Source organism: Acomys russatus, chromosome 13 (genome assembly GCF_903995435.1).
Source record: "Acomys russatus chromosome 13, mAcoRus1.1, whole genome shotgun sequence".
In the NCBI taxonomy this organism is placed as follows: domain Eukaryota; kingdom Metazoa; phylum Chordata; class Mammalia; order Rodentia; family Muridae; genus Acomys; species Acomys russatus.
Window position 1 is genome coordinate 25,724,591 of NC_067149.1, and position 19,194 is coordinate 25,743,784.

At 46.7% G+C, this 19,194-nt stretch overlaps 1 protein-coding gene across 4 annotated transcripts in view; it reads right to left on the minus strand.

Moving 5' to 3' along the window:
- Frmd4b (FERM domain containing 4B) overlaps positions 1 to 19,194 on the minus strand; it is a 313,962-nt gene that overhangs the window by 135,967 nt on the left and 158,801 nt on the right. The window contains exon 1 of one of the 4 annotated variants that reach the window (XM_051154964.1): positions 1,332 to 1,492. The exons of the other annotated variants lie outside the window; for them this stretch is intronic. Coding sequence (XP_051010921.1) covers positions 1,332 to 1,352 — 21 coding nt within the window. The 5' untranslated portion in view covers positions 1,353 to 1,492. Of the gene's footprint in view, positions 1 to 1,331; positions 1,493 to 19,194 lie in introns of those variants that run through there. 4 annotated transcript variants of the gene reach the window in all.

Here is a 19,194-nt window from a genome sequence, read left to right on the forward strand (position 1 = left end):
CCAGGGATCATTAGATCCCAAGGACTCTGACCCAATGAATGGATTAATCTTTTGATGAAGTCATGTGACAGTATTGTTGGGAGGTGCTAAAAGGCAGGAGGCAGCCTACTTGGAGGAAGGAGGTCACTAGTTGAGTATTCCTGGGGGCTGTGTCTTGTCTTGTCCCCTTCCTGTATGTGCCCTTTGCTCTGACACCCACCTCCTGCCCAGCTGCAATGAGGCAAAGAAATTCTCCAGCCCAGCCTCCCACCACCAAGATGCTCTGTCCAAAGGCATGGGCCCTGGGGACCACAGTGGGCTGGGTTCTCCTACAGCGATAAGCCCTCCAGACAAGCCCTCCTAGACATGTCCACAGACCAACCTGGTAAAGACAATGACTCAACTGAGACTTTTCTCACAGATATTCTGGGTTGTGTCAAGCTGGCAGTTAATGCTAAGACATGGTAAACTGGTAAATAGGCCAACTTTTCTATAATCTGGAAAATTAACAAGCAGGTTAAAAAGCACATGATAGAAAAAATGTGCAAAGCTGACAGAAAAAAAAAAAAAAAAAAAGGTTCCTGCCTGCCTTTGGTGAGTCTGCATAACCAGGGACTTCTAATAGCACTGCTCCCAGGAACCCTTTCTACTCCAGCTGTTGCCTCACAGTCAACCCTGGGATGTCCCTGAGGCAGGCACTCTGCTTACTCCAACATCATGAGGGAAATGAAGGTACTGCCCCCATAAGCAATGGAACAAGAGCTCATCCGGAGGCCCCAGCCCTCAGTCGCACAGCAGCGCACTCAGTCCTATATCCCGCACACAGTGCCAGAGACGGGAAAGCCTTCCTGTGAGGACCATTCCGAAAGGATCACACGAGCAGGCAAAACGTGGAAAACCACGACTTCCAGATAAACACTCTTCCGTGGGAAGCACTTGGAACGATGGACGTTAGAAACAGATTAGGGAAGGCATCTGTTAATGGACACTTGCTGGAGATAGGGGAAGAATGAAGTCAGATTCACCCAAAGCCACATAAGTCACGAATGCTAGACCTGGGAATGAGACTCTGACCTCTGCCTTCTGAGGCAGAGCATAACTGAGGCGTTTAAAGTTACTCCGCTTCAAAGAAAAAAAAAAAACCATCTAATTCAAATGAGCATTAGATCAATGGATCATTTAGATCATTAATATCAGCTGTCAATGACAGCTAATAGTAGCAACTTCTCAATTAAAATCATGCAACACTTGCGTTCAAATGCCATCTCTTCGGAGATCTTTGTGCAGCGCCCCCCCCCCTGCCCCCCCTCCCCCCCTGCCCCCCCCCCCCCCCCCCCGCCCAGATGACTCACCTTCCCCAACCTCTTCCCCATCCAGCTCCAGGTATCTGGATGTTAGAATGGTGCATGCTGGGTTAGAACTCCCAGCTCAGACTGCATTTGCTTCCCAGCTGATAAGAGCTGGTCCTCAGCCCTGCAAGAGCTGGTAGCTGATGGAAATGCTTTGTCTGGTGGATCAGTTGTCATGTGGGGAAGGTCTACGGGGAAGTGAAAATCTGCTACAAGCTTGACCTCTACGTCCAAGCACCCAGATGTGGCAGTACATGGTGAGGTTCTAGTTTACCAGAGAACACTAAGCACCTGGCCCCGGCCTGGGCCCCAGCCATTCTACCGGACTCAGGGGATGTGAGAGGAGAGGCGGGTGGTAATTCCCCACAGACCAGAAGGAACCTACATAGAATATCTGGGGTCAGAGTAAAAGTCACAGGAAATGACAACTACAAAAGGAGAGCAAACTCCTAGCCGCCTTTTTTTTTTTTTTTTTTTTTTTTAGCTGATGCTTGGAACACAGAAACACAAACACTTGAAAAGGAAGTAGCAAGCTTCTTGTTTCCACTTCTTCCTCCTTCTCCTTCCCTACTGGCTTTTCCTGAGACTCAGCAGAAGAGACCTTGCCTTATTAAAGATGACTTCCCAGGGCTTTGGGCGGCGTGAGCCTGCTGAAGTCTAAACTGCTGTCTGGGTGACCGCAGAGTCAGCTCGCTGACCGGATCCAGGGTTCCCATGCAGCTGGCCAGTGGCCCTGTCACTGTGAGGACGTGGCCATGGGAGTGACGACTTCTAATCGCAGACTGGACCTCTTGGCTTTTTCTACCTAGAGTTGTCCACTCTCTTCCCGCACACCACATGTGGAAACTAACTCCTCACAGGTCTAGGATGGTTAATATTGTCAACAAGCTCTATTTCACTGTCCTCTGGCCATGCCTGGGAGGGGGCCTAGATGAGTCAACTGAGGTTGGGAGCCCCATCTTAAATGTTGGTGGCAACAACCCATGGGCCTGGACTGAACAAAATGACAGTGAGATGAGGGCCAGCCTTCCTCCCGCCACCCCTCCCTGGCCCCGTTTCTGACTATGGATGCAATGTGACCTTTGGCCTCAACTCTTGCTGCTATGACTTCCAGCTATGATGGACTGAACTGTAAGCCACAGTAAACCCTTCCTTCCATCAGAGGCTCTCGTCAGGGATTTTTATCACAGCGACAAGAAGAGACACTGACCGAGGCTCATCTTATCTACTTTCGTTTGTGTCATACCCCACCTCTAACTCAGCGCAGTCATCCTGGCCTCCTTTTCTTCCTTCAAATCAAACCTTGGCCCTCCACTGGGGCTTCACAATTGCTGTTCTCTCTGCCTGGAGTGCCCCGCCTCTAATTCAACCCAACCTCAGGTCCCTTCACCCTTTCAGCTCTGAGCTCAGACGGCTGTCACCTTCTCAGGGATGCCTTCCTCGGTTCATCTAAGGTGGCACCTCCTCCACTACGTCAGGCTGTCCTGTGTCCCTAAGACTTAGTTTCTCACTCAGCTCCTGTTTGCCTGTCCTCTGCCACTAGGCCTTAAGTGTCACAGGATGGGAGACTGTGACTGTGCTGTCCTCTGTCATTACTCTCCCAGGCCTACAATCGAGCCACAGGGTCTCCAGAATCTTCTGAGTGAAGACTGGGAGTAACATGCTTCTGGGTAACCCTAACCCAGGAGAGTCTGCAGACCCGAATTAGGATTCGCGACAGCCCATGTAAAGCTGAACACAGTAGAACACACATCTGTAATCCTCACATTCCTGTGGAGAGATGGAAGGCAGAGACAGAGGAATTCCTGGTAGCTTGCTGGCCGGCCAGCCTGGCATAAGTAGTGAACAGAAGGATTCTGCTTCAGAACCAAGTAGACAGAGAGGGCAGATGCCTAATGTCCTTTGACCTCCACATGTGTGTCATGGCAGCTGTGCAACTCTTGCTAATGAATGCATTGAATCTAGATGCTAAAATACATTCATAAACACTTATAACAGTGGTTCTCAACCTTCCTGATGCTGTGATCCTTTAACACAGCTCCTCAAATTGTAGTGACCCCCGCCCCCGAACCAAAGATTAGTATTGTTGCTACCTCTCAACTGTAATGTTGCTACTGTTATGATTCTTAATGTTAAAAATACCTGTGCTTTCTAATGGTCTTAGGCGACACTTGTCAAAGAGTCAACCCTCGTTTGACCCCAACCCCCTCCCCCCGACCCCCTGACCCTCCAGGTAGAGAACTGATAATTTACACAGACAGAGCCTGCTCTGAAGAGAGACAGACTGTCCCAAGCAACCCCATGCCATGGCCCAGAAAACCTGACACACCAGGAAACAAGCTCTCCATCCAGAGAACAAGGTGAGCTAATGAGCTATTAAACTCATCAGATGAGAGTGTCTGGAGCGAGGGGAGGGCGAGGATCTAGGCCAGTCTTACTTTGAGACCTATTGAGTGGATGGAGTTTTATATTTCATCCGGATGATGTCAACGCCAGCAGAACAGGGCTCTTTTATATCATCTCTGGGTGGTGACTGAGTGTGAGCTATTGACACTCTCATCCCGAGAATGGCCTGCACTGACACAGATGTCTCCAGAAAGTCAGCTGTGATTTCTCCTTTAGTTCTCGCAAGACAGAGCCTGCCTTCCCAGCATGCAACTGCACTTTCTATTATATGCTGACTTAGTGGCACACAACTCGTGCATTCTCTTGTTGTCTGCTGCTGGCAAGCCTAAGGAGTAGGAAACATTACTGCTCTGTTTATGCAGAGGGCAAAGCGCGGTCCCAGAGTGGCTGGTCGCACTGCTGCAATGTGAGATGGGAATCACAGGCCCCTCGCAGGCTCCTTGGGGGGGCGGGTAGCAAAAAAGACAGAGAGTGAGAAAGAAAGGCAGGTAGCAAAGAAGTAAAAGGAGAAAAATGGATAGGTGAGGGAGGAATGAGAAAAAAAAACGTGAGAATTCAGTTTGCTGAAGATGGTACTGAGTGTTGAGTGTGGTGGTGTATGCCTGTAATCCCAACAACTCAGGAGTCTGAGGCAGAAGGATTGAGGGTTCAAGGACAGCTTTGGCTAAATCAGATATCTTTGTCAGAACAAACCAAAGAGGAAGGGAGGAAACTGAGCTACCGAATCCTTGTCTTAAGAACATGTAACAAGAAGAAATGGCTGGGCTGGGCACCTCCTGAAATCACTGCCTGTGTTTACTAGTGGGTTTTTCCTTCTCAGCCCAGATGGGATTCATACACTCAAAGGGATTAGCTTCCCCGGCTCTACCATGCTTCTGGGATGCCCTGTGGTGCAGGATGCTATGTATCAGTTGTGTGGCCTCCTGAGCCTGGGTCCACATTAACCTGGCTCTTGGGATTGTGTCCAGTACACAATGCCATTTGAGCTTTCAGGCGATCTGTCCATCACATGGTCATCCGTCTGCTCAAGCGACAGCCTTCTGAGAAAAGTACCCCTGTCAGAACACACGGGGACCATCAGATGAGACCACAGGGCACACTGCTCACGGAGCTTGCCCTAGAGTTCTCAGCCTCAGCATCATGGCCAGGTACAGCCGCAGAACTGTTGGTGTCCTCTGTGCCGGGGAGCCACTGGGCAGTGGTTAAGTGGATACTTCCATGATCACTAAATGCATCTCCAAGCGCTGCTAAATGTCTGCTCCTGGACAGAGTTGTTGCTTTGGAGAAAAGCTGCTTTAGAGACGATGAGAGGAACTATGAGCCATTAAACCCTAAGATGTTTTCAGTTCGAGGAAAGGGCGTAAGGTTCAGCAGGTCAAAGGGATTGTGGCCAAGGCTGATGATACTTGACTTTGATCCTTGGAACCCACAAGGTGGAAGGGGAGAACAGATCTCAGGTGTGCCCTGGCACACACACCCCCATCTACCTCAACAAACAAACAAACAAGCAAGCAAGCAAGCAAGCAGGCAAAAGGCAAAAAAAGGTAGGGATTGGGACTTGAAACAAAGCTGGCCATTGAGCTGAGCTCAGGGCTCTGCTAGAGTTCAATTTCTCTTTTCCCAGGAGGCTATGGAAGGAGAGAATGCACGGACTGCAAGGCGAACTTCTTTTCTGGGCTTAGTATTCAATTGTAAGCTCCTTTCCGCCTCAGGGGAGGTTTGGGGAGAAGAGCCCACAAGGCAGGCTGGGAGTTTGGATTCTAGAGTCTAGATTCTGTGTTGTTTTTGTTTGTGTTGTGTTGCTTTCAGTACCAGTACCTGGGAGCAAGGTAGTACCTGGGGAGGGCGTTTTCACAAGAGTAATCCCTTTAAAAGGGTAGCCTGATAGTATAAGGCTGGCTAAAAGGAAGAGAAGAAAACCATCAATCCTGTAGCTGACAGCCACCAGGAGCCCAGCCTGGTACCAATGCGACCTGCATCCCAACAGTGAAATAAGTGGTGGAGACCACAGCATTGGCTGGAAGCTCTTGGACTAGTTAGCCTGAGCACTTAGCTATGAAGCAAATGGGCAGAAATATCAAAAGACCCATCTTCAGCTATTCTTAAAAGTTGTCCGTTGACTGCCATACACATAACCCTCGACTTTTACACACACACAAACACACACACACACACACACACACACACACACACACACACACACACACACACTTGTTGTCTGAGACAGGGCTGCACTCCTCAGAGTGGGCTGGCCTGGAGTTAGCTCATTATGCTGTTCAGACTTTGACTTTCTTTCTCTTTTCTTTTTCTTTGTTTTTGTTTGTTTGGTTGGTTTTTCGAGACAGGGTTTCTCTGTGTAGCCTTGGCTGTCCTGGACTCGCTTTGTACACCAGGCTGGCCTCGAACTCAAAGCTATCCACCTGCCTCCGCCTCCCAAGCGCTGGAATTAAAGGCGTGTGCCACCACACCCGGCTTCAGACTTTGACTTTCTGAGTGCTGGGACTTCAGGCGTGCATCACCAGGCCTGTTTAGTTGTAATTCTTTGTGGTTCTTTTTACTCTTGGGACTTAAAGGCTTAAGACGCTGTTCATGCTAAGCACATATTCCACCCGCAGACTTCTAGCCTTTCTGCTTAGCTGTTTTCCTCTTGCAGCCAAGCCAGACGAAACTAAAGCCTATCTCAATGGAACAGAGGACAGGTAACCACCCAGGCCTTTACCCTCCTAGTACAACGGGTCCATGGCCAGCAGACATGACCGGCAGCTATTCTGCTGACTGTACATGCTTGGATTGCTTCAGGGGCTTATTCCCACCCTCCCCCAAATGTTTCTTTCGAAATATTAAGATGTTAAACAGTCAAGCTGAAAATCAAGCCATTAGTCAAACCCCAGGGAGGGCAGCAATCCAATATTTGGGATTAATTCCTTTCTTATTACCCTGTCATAATCAATAAACTAATTCAAAGCTACTGTTCATGGATGAGGGCACACAGCTCAGTGGCGGAGTGTTTCCTGAGTAAGTGTGAGGCACCGAGCTTTATCACCAGCATTACAGACACACACACCATTGACAGCAGCCCCTGTGCCTGAAGTCAGGCTGTTGTCAGCCTCTTGGCTACTGTATGATTGTGACCAGACAGTTCAGTTCAGGGGTGAGTTCCTTAATATTCTTTCTCTCTCCCTCCCTCCCTCCCTCCCTCCCTCTCTTCCTCCCTCCCTCTCTCCCTCTCTCTCTCTCTCTCTCTCTCTCTCACACACACATTAATATATGCAGATAGAGAATTTGTATCAAGTATGTTTATTTACCCACTTAATATGTACTCAATGTTTCTATTTATTCTTTGAGAATGCCATACAATATATTTTGAAAATATTCTTTCCCTTCTCCCTATTACTCCCAGGTCCCCCCTCATAAAATGTTTTTAAACTGGAGTATTTGTTGTGCATGGTCCTGTCTTTCATGAGGTCATTTTCATACAAGCATACGATGTGCTTCAAGCATATTTCCCCTTATCTCCTCCCCTGGCCACACCTCACTCCCAGCAGTTCACTAGGGTCCCTAGACTGTCCCAGTTTCATTTTCGGGTCATATATACACACGTGACTTTACACCATGCGTGTGTGTGATGCACTGACACACTTACAGACTCCCGTGAAAGCATGTGTGAGTGTGGGTGCACATGCCCATGTGTGCGTGCATAGGGAGGACAAAGGATAAGGTTGAGCATAGTTCCTCGGGTGTTTTCCACTGTGGTTTTTTGAGACAGAGTCTCTCAGTGTCCTGGAGTTTGCATAATAGGCCAGGCTGCCTGGCCAGCAAGCACCAAGCTTCCTCCCAGGCCTGTCTCCCTAGCACTGGGGTTACAAGTATGAGTTGCCATGCTTGGGTTTGTTTTGTTGCTGTTGTTGTTGAGGCAGGGTCTCTTAGTATAGCCCTGGAGCTCAGAATGCAGAGCTCAATGTTGGGCCTTGAACCCACAGAGAGATCTACCCGCCTCTGCCTCCTGAGTGCTGGGATGAAAGGTGTACGTCAACATGCTTAGCCTCAGCATGGCTTTTCTTTCCTTTTTTTAAAAAAATATTTTGACATGTTTGTTTTTTAACATATACATTTATACTATTATACATGAATAAGATAAACTATACACAGCAGGAAAAACTACGAGACAATCACGGGTTATATGAATGTTACATTCATGTGATTTGGCTGTTTGTATTTGTCAAGATTTAAGTAAATATCTTTTTTTTTTTTTTTCATTTTTAAGTGCTGTGGGGATCAAACTTAGTCTTGAGCCACCTCCCCAGACCTATCTACATCACACACGTTTGCGTTAACTTTGCCTACTGTGCCCTCACCAGCACCCCAAACCTGGGTCCCCAAGAGTCTGAGAATAACTCCCTGAGGTCCAACAGGGAATAACAGACTGAGCCAATGTCACCAGATGACAAGAAAGGAAAAAGGCTGAGCTATAACTTCAGAGGAGGAAGGGCAGGGGAACTCACACTCTCCCTGGAAATGGCTTAAAGGGGCTTCTGCAGCTAGGACCTCCCAGCCGGGGGCCCAGAGGAGACTGGGAGACTGTCAAGAGTTCACGGCCACAAAGCCAGTCAGGTTATTTCTGGCAATTCCTCCTTTTTGAACACCAGTGCTTAGGTGTATTTTTAGACATTGTGGTACAGTATCAATGAGTCCCCCCCCCAAAAAAAAAAAAGAAAAGAAAAGAAAAAGAAAAAGGAAAGAAAGAAAGAAAGAAAGAGAAGAAAAAACTGAGAAGGGCACTAATACTGAAAACAGGAAGTCACAAAAGTGTAGCTAAGGCACACTGTGGCAGGTCTGAAGCACAGGTTAGCTGTGAGCGATGTCCCTGGTGGAACTAGAGAAAGTGGAAATTTTGGCTTTGGGGTTATATAAGTAGCAGGCACCCTGTGGTTTGGAAACTTTTAGTTCTGCCAACTGTTTTCTCTTTCCTTGAGAAAGACAGCCAATAGGAAGAGGCAGGGGCAGAGCGTTTTTTTTTTTTTTTTTTTTTCAAAAATTTAAAAAGCAATGACATGTGCCGTCCAGGGTAAGGGCTTTTCCAGATGAGTGGCTGCGGCTGTGACGTTAAGATGCTCTGAGCAGTCCTTTCTGCCTGCGTAACCCTCTCAGCAAGCCGACTCAAAGCCTCTGCAGGGCAAACAGACCACCCGTGTCAGACGGAAACACCTTAGAGAACCCAACCCCCCTTAGCCTGCAGGTGGAGTCCACGCCTCTTGGCTACTGTGCCTCCAGTCCTCATCAACTCCATCCAAAGCCCGGACAGGTGTTTACCAGCTTCTCTGTTCTTTGCAGTCCATGTGCAAGCGGAGGCTGAAGAAATCCTCAGGAGACTCACAATTAATAAAACGGATGGAATTAGAGCCAGAGTCCCAGCCTGTCTCAAATTAGGTGGTAGAAAATATATTGGGGCAAAGAATTTAGAAAAGTTTACCAAATTGGGAAAGTAGAAATTTGTATTTACTTTGGCTTTTAGAAAAACACAAAAACAAAACGTTTTCCCACCTCAATGTCTGTCTGTCTTTCTTTCTTTAAAAAAGATTTATTTATTGTATATGAGTCCTTTATCTGCAGAAGAGGGCATCAGATCACATTATAGATGGTTTTGAGGCACCATGTGGTTGCTGGGAATTGAACTCAGGACCTCTGGAAGAGCAGACAATGCTCTTAACCACTGAGTCATCTCTCTAGCACCCATGTCATTCCTTCTTGCTTGTAGTGGAGACAGAACCCAGGGCTTTTCACTCATTAGGCAAACACCCTGCCAGTGAGCTACTGCCCCAGTCCAGAAAAACTTTAATATCAACATCCAGGACTTAGATCACCACAAAAGAAACATCCTTCTCAGTCTAGAAGCTTCCAACACTCGGTCATAAAAATGTCTTGTCACTATATAGGCTCTGCTGTTAGGTGGGATTGTGGGGGAGACCTTTTGAAGTTCTCATGGAATTAAATTTTAGTGAAATGAAAGAAAATAAAAACTGGAAGGCCATAGGTTAGGAGAAGAAAGCACTGTGAAAAGGAAAATGGCCTTTCTCCCATATATATACATATACATACATACATACATGCATACATACATACATACATACACACATTTACATACATAAATGCATACAGTATATACATCATACACACACACACACACACACACACACACACACACACACACACATATATATGCAAGCAGCAGGCAAAAGAGGAGGAGAACAAATCCTCCGAGAGAGAATGTGTGATGGGACCAGTTCACAGCAGCTTCTGATGACTCAATGTGCATTCTCAAGTTGGTTTTTAAGCACAGATAATATTAAAAATTAAAGTACATACCTAATGTACTTTATTTGAGATGCACAGCTCAAGGCAAAGGCATCGGAACACTCCACCACCCCATCAACTGCATTTCACAGCCATCTTTACTATGGAGGGCATTTATGTTCGCTAAACTTGGAGGGGAGCAACAGACTATGGTTCAACTCCCCTCAACTTGGTAAGACTATTACCATCACAAAGACCGGCAAATGCCACAAGCCAGTGCCATGTTTCAGAGGGCAAGCCGTGAAACTTCAGACAGCCCAGCACGGGATGGATAATAGCAATGGTCGCCTCTATCTTCAGGATGCACTGGCCACTGTGAGGCCATGTGGTGGAGATTGAATATCAGAAACACAGCCATGCCCAAGTCACAGCTTACTAAAATGGAACTTCTGATGGATTAAAAAAAATCTTTCAAACAGTGATAGTAACTCCTGCCAACAGGGTGGCCTCATGCTGGGCACAGAGCATGGTAAATAGAGGCCATAGCAACAGCAAGACAGATGTGTCTTACCGCACCTGTCCCAGGAAAGCCCACTCCCATGTCAAAGGCTCTGCCATTTATGTAAGGTCGGCCAGGATTTCTTCTTCACCAGCAAAACAGAGCACGTGTCACTCTCACGAGCCCCGCCATTCTTCTTAGTTGGCAAGTTTCTATCCAATTCTCTTCCTGCTCTGTACTAGTCTCACTTCCCTTTCTCAGAAGGGAGAGGAAGGCTCGCCCAACACATAGAGCTGTATCCAGGGAACCAAATATTCTCCCCTGTGGCTCATGGGGGCCCCATTCTGACACTTGTTCCCCTCGTGTGGCTTTCTGAAGTGGGAGGAGGGCGGGAGGTACTGGATGTGAGGCTGGCCACTTTGGAGGACAAGGGCTTCTGGGAGGCAGGCAATGCATCCTGCAAGCTCCCTCTGAAGCCGCTCCGCTCGGTGATCGAGGCTTCTGATCACACTCTGGGCGGGTGAAAACGTAAGCTAGGGTTTGCTTTAGTCATTTAGGACAGGGCAGGAGGAAGAGTAGTTCCTTAGAAGCCACGCAGGACTGGGATGTCTGATCCTGGCTTATGGCAACCTGGCTGGCAATGCTAGGCACATCATACCCCATCCGTTCTCTGAGGAACTGCTGTAAAATTTTTGCTCAATGTAGTGTTTCTCAACCTTTGGATTGAAATCCTTTCAGGGGGCCAAACGACCCTTTCCCAGGGGTCACCTATCAGACATTTAGATTACAATTCATAACAGTAGCAAAACAGCAGCTATGAAGTAGCAACAAAAGTAATTTCATGGTTGGGGGTCACCACAACTTGAGGAACTATATTAAAGGGCCATAGCATTAGGAAGGTTGAGAACCACTGGCTTAATATATTTTGCAAACATTCCCTAGGCAGCAGCTAAAGTTGCTGGTGTGGTGGATACCTGTAATCCCAGCAGGACAGCTATGAGTTCAAAACCAGCCTCATCTACACACTGATGTCCAGGGCAGCAAGAGCTACGTAGTGAGACTTTGTTTCCAAACCTCAAGGAAGTGTGAAGATCAAGAGTAGAATCTTGGGACTAAAGTCCAGTTTTTTCTATACTACCTATGAGATCTTAACACGCTTTCCTCCCTTCACTTAACTCGACATTTTCCATCAGCTATGGACTCCAAAGGCCATGGGCTGGGTGAGAGGTGGGCTATTCTGTTGGGTCCATGAGCATGAGGAAAGAAAGGGGGTAAGTAGGTTCTTTTTCTTTTTTTAAGTTTTATTTATTTCTTTATTTTATTTGATGTATAATCTGTCTTCACATACCGAGAAGAGGGCACCAGATCGCATTATAGATGGTTGTGAGCCACCACCATGTGGGTGCTGGTAATTGAACTCAAGACCTCTGAAAGAGCAGCCAGTGCCTTTAACCTCTGAGCCACCTCTCCAGCCCAGTAAGTAGGTTCTTGATATAAACTTCTAAAGCTATTTCTCCCTCTCTCCTCTCCCTCCCCCTCCTTTTCTTGAGACAGAGTCTCAATATGTAGCCCTGGTTGGCCTAGAACTTACTATACAGACTGCACAGACTTCAAATTCACAGAGATCTGCCTGCCTCTGTGTCCTAAGTGTTGAGATTAAAGGCATGGGGCACTGTACCCGGCTCCATTTTTTTTTTCCTTTTCAAGACAGAGTCTCAGGTAGCCGAGGCTGACCTTGAAGTCTCTACAGCCTTCGCTTTCCCCTGTTTCCCCCTCCCAAGTGCTGGGTCACAGGCATGTGCCACCAAAACTGTTTGGTGTTTGCTTCTTTTGCTTTTGTGTTAGTTTTGAGACAGGATCTCAAGGTGTAACCTAGGTCAAAATACTTTCACTACTATTTCCTCTTTTGAACCTTATGAGTCATAATTACACTTTGCAAGTGAGGTCACTTTGATGTGACTTCTCTTTATGGTTCCACTGCTAAATGGTGTCAGGACTCCTGGCTCCACAGTGGGTGGGTGGGGCTGAAGGGTTGGGGGGGGGTGGTGGAGGTACTCTTTCTGTAGATGCCCCATATATATATATATATATATATATTTTTTTTTCTTCATGTCCAATACTGAACTTACTCTTTCCTCGAGTGGCAATTAGAAGTGTAAAAACAAATGCAAAGTTGGTGCAATTGCACACACGTGTAGTCTTAGCACTCAGCCATGTGGGAGGAGCACATGTTGGGAGGCAGCCTCCTCCGTATAGTGAGATCCGTTTAAAGGGCGAGAGTCCAGAGGGGGAAAACGAGATGAGCTAATGTAGATCTTGCCTGGGAGGCTTTCAGCACTCCGCAGTGGCCTGTCAGGGTAGATCTCGCTAGCTCCATGGCTCATTCTTTTATGCCACTGTAAGTCAATGAAAAGAAATGCATCAAAGAGTTTTACAACAGCCCCCTGGGACACGCAGGAGGAGCCCTGGCAAGCAAATTGAAGCAGAGTAGAATCCTACCACAAGAAGGGATTTGTTTATACTTTTTACTGTTATTATTATCAATCATGTGCGTGCGTGTGCACGTGCGCGCTCCTGCCCTTTGCCCAGAAGCACACACACTACAGTACATGTACAGAAGCCAGAGGGCAACTCTGGAGAGCCGGATCTCTCCTGTTGTGTGGGTCCTGAGCATGGAACGCAGGTTGTTAGGCAAGGCAGGAAGCACTTTTACTCACTAACCCACCTCACCAGCCTTGAAGTGACTTGTTTAAAGAAATAGATTTTTTCCCCCATCGTGTAGACTGAGCCAAGAGAGGCACAGAAGCTAGGACTGGGAAGCAGTGAGCCACGCTGTCCCTGTAACGCATGAATGTTCTAGTGGGGCCTCATTTATCTACAGAGCTCTCTGTTTGTTCAGTTGCAGCCTCTTTGTTTTTGTGTTCCAGGCAATTTGAGTTCTGCTACAGAAATTCCTACTGCAAGCACAAGAGCAAGCTACCTATTAAAACTGTTTTTCTTCTTTAGTTGAATATGACACTATTCTGTCATTTCTTTTTCTGACCAGGAGAATACATGATTCCCATGCAACTGTGAACATGGTACATTCTGCCTGCTTTCTACACTGCTTTGTTTCTCTCTCTCTCTAGTGAGTGGGCCCACTTTGAGGCAGGACCCTCTCTTGGGACTAGTACAATGATCACATGCATGCTTGGTTGGGTAGATGGATATCAGACAACTGAATCTCATGTCAGAGATGACAGGACCAGTTAGCTTATGGGTCATGAAATACGCCATTTTAGGTAACCTCCTTGCTCTCCAGGCTGGGATAGGCACAAGACCAAAAACGAGCCTTTGTATCCAAAGTGTCCAAAGAGTGTCCCAAGACAAAGGGAATGTTCTAGAATGTGGTGGTTCACACTCTAAGGGTGATGGGGGAGCACTTTCAATGATTTGGAAAGATGTTGGGAAAGTCTTGACTCCTTAAATGGCCATCAGATGCCCACAGTTGTCTAAGAGCCCAGTGACTTTGATGTCCTTCTTCTGCCAGGCATCTTTGGTCAGGTAGGCCTTGGGCTCAGCTCTCAGTCCCACTCCTCTATGGACTCTGTGATAAACATGCTTTCACATACTAACAACTAATAGCAGGCTCTTCTTATTTTCTACAACTTTCTAATAGTCCGGGAACAACAGTGACACCTGTTCTGAACAGTCACAGTGAGTGCTCTTGCCTTGCTCTCTAGTGAAGGAGGCAAACAAACCAACCTACAGGATGACTTCAGATCAGCGACTACCACACAGACAGGAAGCAGGGAGATGTGGGAGAGCTGTTGCTTTAGGCAGGGCAGGAAGGAAAGGGCTGTTTGAGAAGGCTAAGATTTAACTTGTGATGGTATAATTCTGAGGAATCAGCCTTGATAAATCTGAGACAAGAAAATTCCGGGAAGAGAGAACCAAGAAGTACAAAGGCCATGAGAGTACAGAGGCCATGAGGCAACAACTTGCTTAGTTCAAGACGCTGTTACACAAGTTGTATTTTTTTTAACTTTCTTTTTTACCTCATTACTGCCATCAAAAAATTTGCTTCCTTGGCCCCCTCCCCTCCATACTTCATCCCCATGAAATTTTAGCACCACAGACACTGTCTATATCTCTAAGGCAGGAACAAGTTCCAAAGAGCCGCAGACTATATTGTAAGGTCTCAATGTTTTCTTTACCCCTCAAGAAGCAATTTTCATTTTCTTCACCTACAGAGAAGGAGTGGCTTAAGAAAACGACGGCAGAAAGTGTGGCTGGAGTACGGTCAGCCAAGAGTGGCCTGAACATAACAGTCAATCCAAGGCTCATCAGGGCTTCTCAAAGGGTGTTTCCTGGATCACTCATATGGTTAGAAATTCAGAGTGGGGGTGGACATGTATCTCAGAATACAGCATGCAAGGACATCGTTAGCTATGCACTGAGATGGAGCTCAACCTGGGAAATAATGAGATTCTGTCTCAAAGCAAACATAGATCCTCCTATGCACCTGCAACCTGTTTCCACAAGACTTCCTGTACACTCTTAACTCCAACCTACACTTAAGTTTGAAGCTGAGGGGCTGGAATGTTCACCCTATCATGGGTCACAGGGATTGTGAGACTTATGACAAATGCTGAAGGCTCTGAGGCATAGAGAAGGCAATCTGGGGCCATTTACATAGGATGACTCTCGTTACTGTGAGATGAGACTGGGGGTGGGGCAATGATGGGAGAGAAAGAGAGAACCAGTCCAAGAAGTTTTACGTCTGGTCCTCATCTGCAAAATGGGAGAACAGTGCGGGAGCTGCAAAGAACCCCTGCATGGCACTGGGTGACATGTAGTATCTGTGAATCTTCTTTTAGTAATTGTGTTCCTTTAAAAAAGCAAATGGTTTCAAAGGTTAAAAAGGAGGAGGAGGAGGAAGAGGCAGTGTTAATGGCGTTGTAAGACTGTTGAAGGAACTGGCGTGAACGTGAGAGGACTCTGAATACTCCTGACAAAACTCTACTTAGATATTCACAGATACCAAAGCGCACAGCAAGTACCTGAAAAATGTAAAAAAAAACTATTATGTCCTGGCCTACAAGTCTTTCTTCCAAACTTTTACTTGTTAAATTTGGACACATGCCCATCCCACATCCCGTACTTCTTCTTTAGAGTCCCCTTACTTGTGTCAGCATGACCAATTCAGTGAGCCAGCAAGCTGGTTAAATATCTTTGTGGTCTGGTAAGCATGGTAAGCCATGCTTACAAGGCTGCTTCAAGTCAGGGGAAGGTACCTGGTGTTCTATTCCACTTCCTTTCATTTTTTCATGCCCTGCTCCTCTGCTCTCTCAGCTGTAGGATTTAACTGGTGGGGCCTAGAGAGTGAAACTTAATGCAAAACCTAAGTTTTAGGGTCAGTTTTATGATTAACGCTGGAGTGGTGTCATGCCGGTAAAGAATGAAGTGTTTTCTGTGGGGATGCAAGACAGTGTAGGGGTAAACGCCAGGCAAACAGCTGTCAAATACTGGGACTGTTAGAATCAGTCTGGCCTGGCATCACTGGCTGCCAGTCCTCACTAGGCCAAAGAAGTTGGGTAATAATGAAAAACTGAGAGAGGAGATTTACCCAGTGTGGACACATGGCAAAAGAAACAAAGGGACCTCTCTGGTGCTCAAATGACTCACAGGAGTTACATATCAGATATTTACATTGCATTCTAATTCATAACAGTAGCAAAATTAGAGTTAGGAAGTATAGCTTCACGAACCATTAAGGAAACACCATTCTGTAGGCCTCCAAAAAACAAAACAAACAAACAAACAAGAAACCCCAAAATTGGCTTGGGATGGACACTGGTGGGACAGGACGGTACATTAGATAAAACATTTCCAGGCTGGCTGCTCTCAAGGTATGCATCACTTTCATCTAAAATAGCTCAGCCAGCCCTGAAGAACAGTGCTCCACGTCTTCAGCTCACATGCAAGTGGGGAGGTTCTTCTCAAGAAAAGGGCAAAGTTGGCTGATCTTGATCAACACCCACTCCTTAACCAATCTCACCTCTTTGCCCCTTCATTTTGTTTTGTACACATTTTCCCTCCTTCTCTGCACTATACCCACATAGGTCTTTTGAGCTTTCCCCACTCCATCTCCTTCCTACTCCCAGAAATACGGGCTGGAGACAGGTTCTAGCTATTTAGTCTTTAAGCACAGACTACAAATGACTTCCTAGGAAATTGTTCAGTTGGCAAAGATCTTGCTGGAAGGCGGGTCCTGAGTTTAAATGTCCCATCCCCATGTAAAAAGTCTGGCACAGTGTCAGCATGCCTATAATTCCAGTGCTGGCAAGGAGAGAGGAAGATTTGGGGCGGGTTGCTGGCCAGCCAGTCTAAGCAAATTGGTGCCCTCCAGTTTCTGTAAGAGACCCTGTACCAAAAAGGGAGGTAGTCTGGGGAGAGGCTCAGTAGCGAAAGCACTCACCACGCAAGTGTGAGTACCTGAACTTGTATGGTACCCTGAACACCCAGGGACATTTTGAGAGGGCATGGAAGCCTACTTGTAACTCCAGCGTTCATGAGGTGGAGGTCGGCAAGTACCAGGGTAAGCTGGCTAGCTAGACTGGCTGAGTTCAACCAAGAGACCCTGCTTCAATAGATGAGGCAGGGGTTAAGGTTTGACCTGTGTCAATCTCTGGTCTCTAGAAGCACACACACACAGACACCCATGGGCATCTTCACACACATGTGAATGTACACACACATACACATGCACACACATCACGTATACACGAAAAGAAAAAGGAAAAGGCAGGGAGAGATAGAAAAAGACATCTGACATCAAGCTCTAACCTTTACAACTATATCTGCACATGTCTGCACATACACACACCACAAACAAAATCGTTTTCTCACAGCTACTATTGTGAAGTGCTAATGGTCAAAGACTGGCCAGCAAGGGTTCAAAACCCAGCTTAGCCATTCCACCAATGCAGTGGTTCTCAACCTTCCTAATGCTGTGACCCTATAATTCAGTTCCTCATGTTGTGGTGACCCCCAAGCATAAAATTATTTTCGGTTGCTACTTCATCACTGTAATTTTCCTACTGTTATGAATAATAATGTGGATATCTGTGCTTTCCCCCGTGAAAAGGACATTCGACACTCCCCACTTCCTGCCCACGCAAACGAATCTCTATCAACGCAGGTTGAGAGCCCCTGTGCTAAAGTCGCCGCCTGGACAGCTGACCTCATGTCTTTGTTTCCTGGTTTCCTGATCCACACGCTAAAGGTCTAGGCACACAGGTGCTGCACACAGCCCAGCACCCCACACCTCCCACTCTGCGGGGTTGTTCTTTCAGAGCTCTCCACCCTTGGTGGCTGCACGTTTTACAGTAGTGATTAAATAGTGAGAGGCCCTCCATTTTGGGCTATCAGCCTCCAGGGACAAGATGGATCTTCTCAACTGCCGCAGCCCCAGCCTGCAGCACGCTCTTTGCAAAGAAAAAAAAAAAAAAAAAAAAAAACAAAAAAAACAAAACAAAACAAAACAAAAAAAAACCAAGCTGTGGAAGGAGAGCATGCATTTGCCTGTCTGTTTTATAAAAACCGGGAAAGTAACAGGTACTTTTTGTCACATAAAGCCACTAAAGAGCGGGGAGTGGTGGCCCGAGTTTTTAATTATAGCAGTGGAGAAGGCTAACACTGGAAGACATGTTAGAGACCAGCCTGGGATACATAGCGAATTCAAGTTTAGTCTGAGATATGTAGTGAGAACTAACTCAGAAATAAGTAAATATATCATGAGATGATCAGTTATTGCTTTTAAAAAATAACTGAAAAGCTGACTCAGTGGTTAAGAGCACTGGGCTCTCTTATAGAGGGTGCAGGTTCAATTCCAAGCACCCACTTGGTGGCTCATAACCACCTGTAATTCCAGTCCCAGGGGAACCGATGCCTTCTTTTGATCTCTGTGGGTACGACAGACATGTGGAACACACATGTAGACAAAAATTCACACACATAAAAGAAATAAAATTTAAAAAGCATTTTCAAAGGAGGAAGAAATGAGTAAGACGAAACAAGAGATGCCTCACGTTTGACCCTAGTGCTTGTCTGATGATGTGGAGTGCCCATGTCTCAAGGGGTGTCTGGCATGGGCAGAGTTACCTAAGCAACCTTCTATTGCCCCAACTCCAATACAAAGATGGTTTCAAAAATCTCTGATGATTTACAGATAAATCCACCAAAGCCGATGGCTGTTCTCATGGCGAGCAGACCACGTACACTCAGGTCCCACTAGGCTAAGCTGACTCTCAGCACAACAGAATGCCACATACTAAGAGGTGTCACCAAAGGCATGCTTCTTCCTCCCAGAGGGGCAGTGAAAATAGCCACAGAAGGGAGACGGCAGGCCCTGCTGCCAGATTCAAAACACCTTCTACAGAGTCCTAGTCAATGCAAGATACCACACTTTAGATGCATCCAAATAAGATGAATGCTATGGATGTGCCCTCTGAAACACTGAAGTGTTGCTCAGTGGAAGAACTAACAGATGGAGGTCTTAAAAGTAATGAGTCTTCAGGCCCATTCTTCCCTTGATGGACCGGGGCCTTATAAAGGAGGTCTCATGCAGTGTTAGGCTGGCGGAGCTAACTGCCATGGCACGTGATGGGAGTTCTGAAGGGAGAGAGA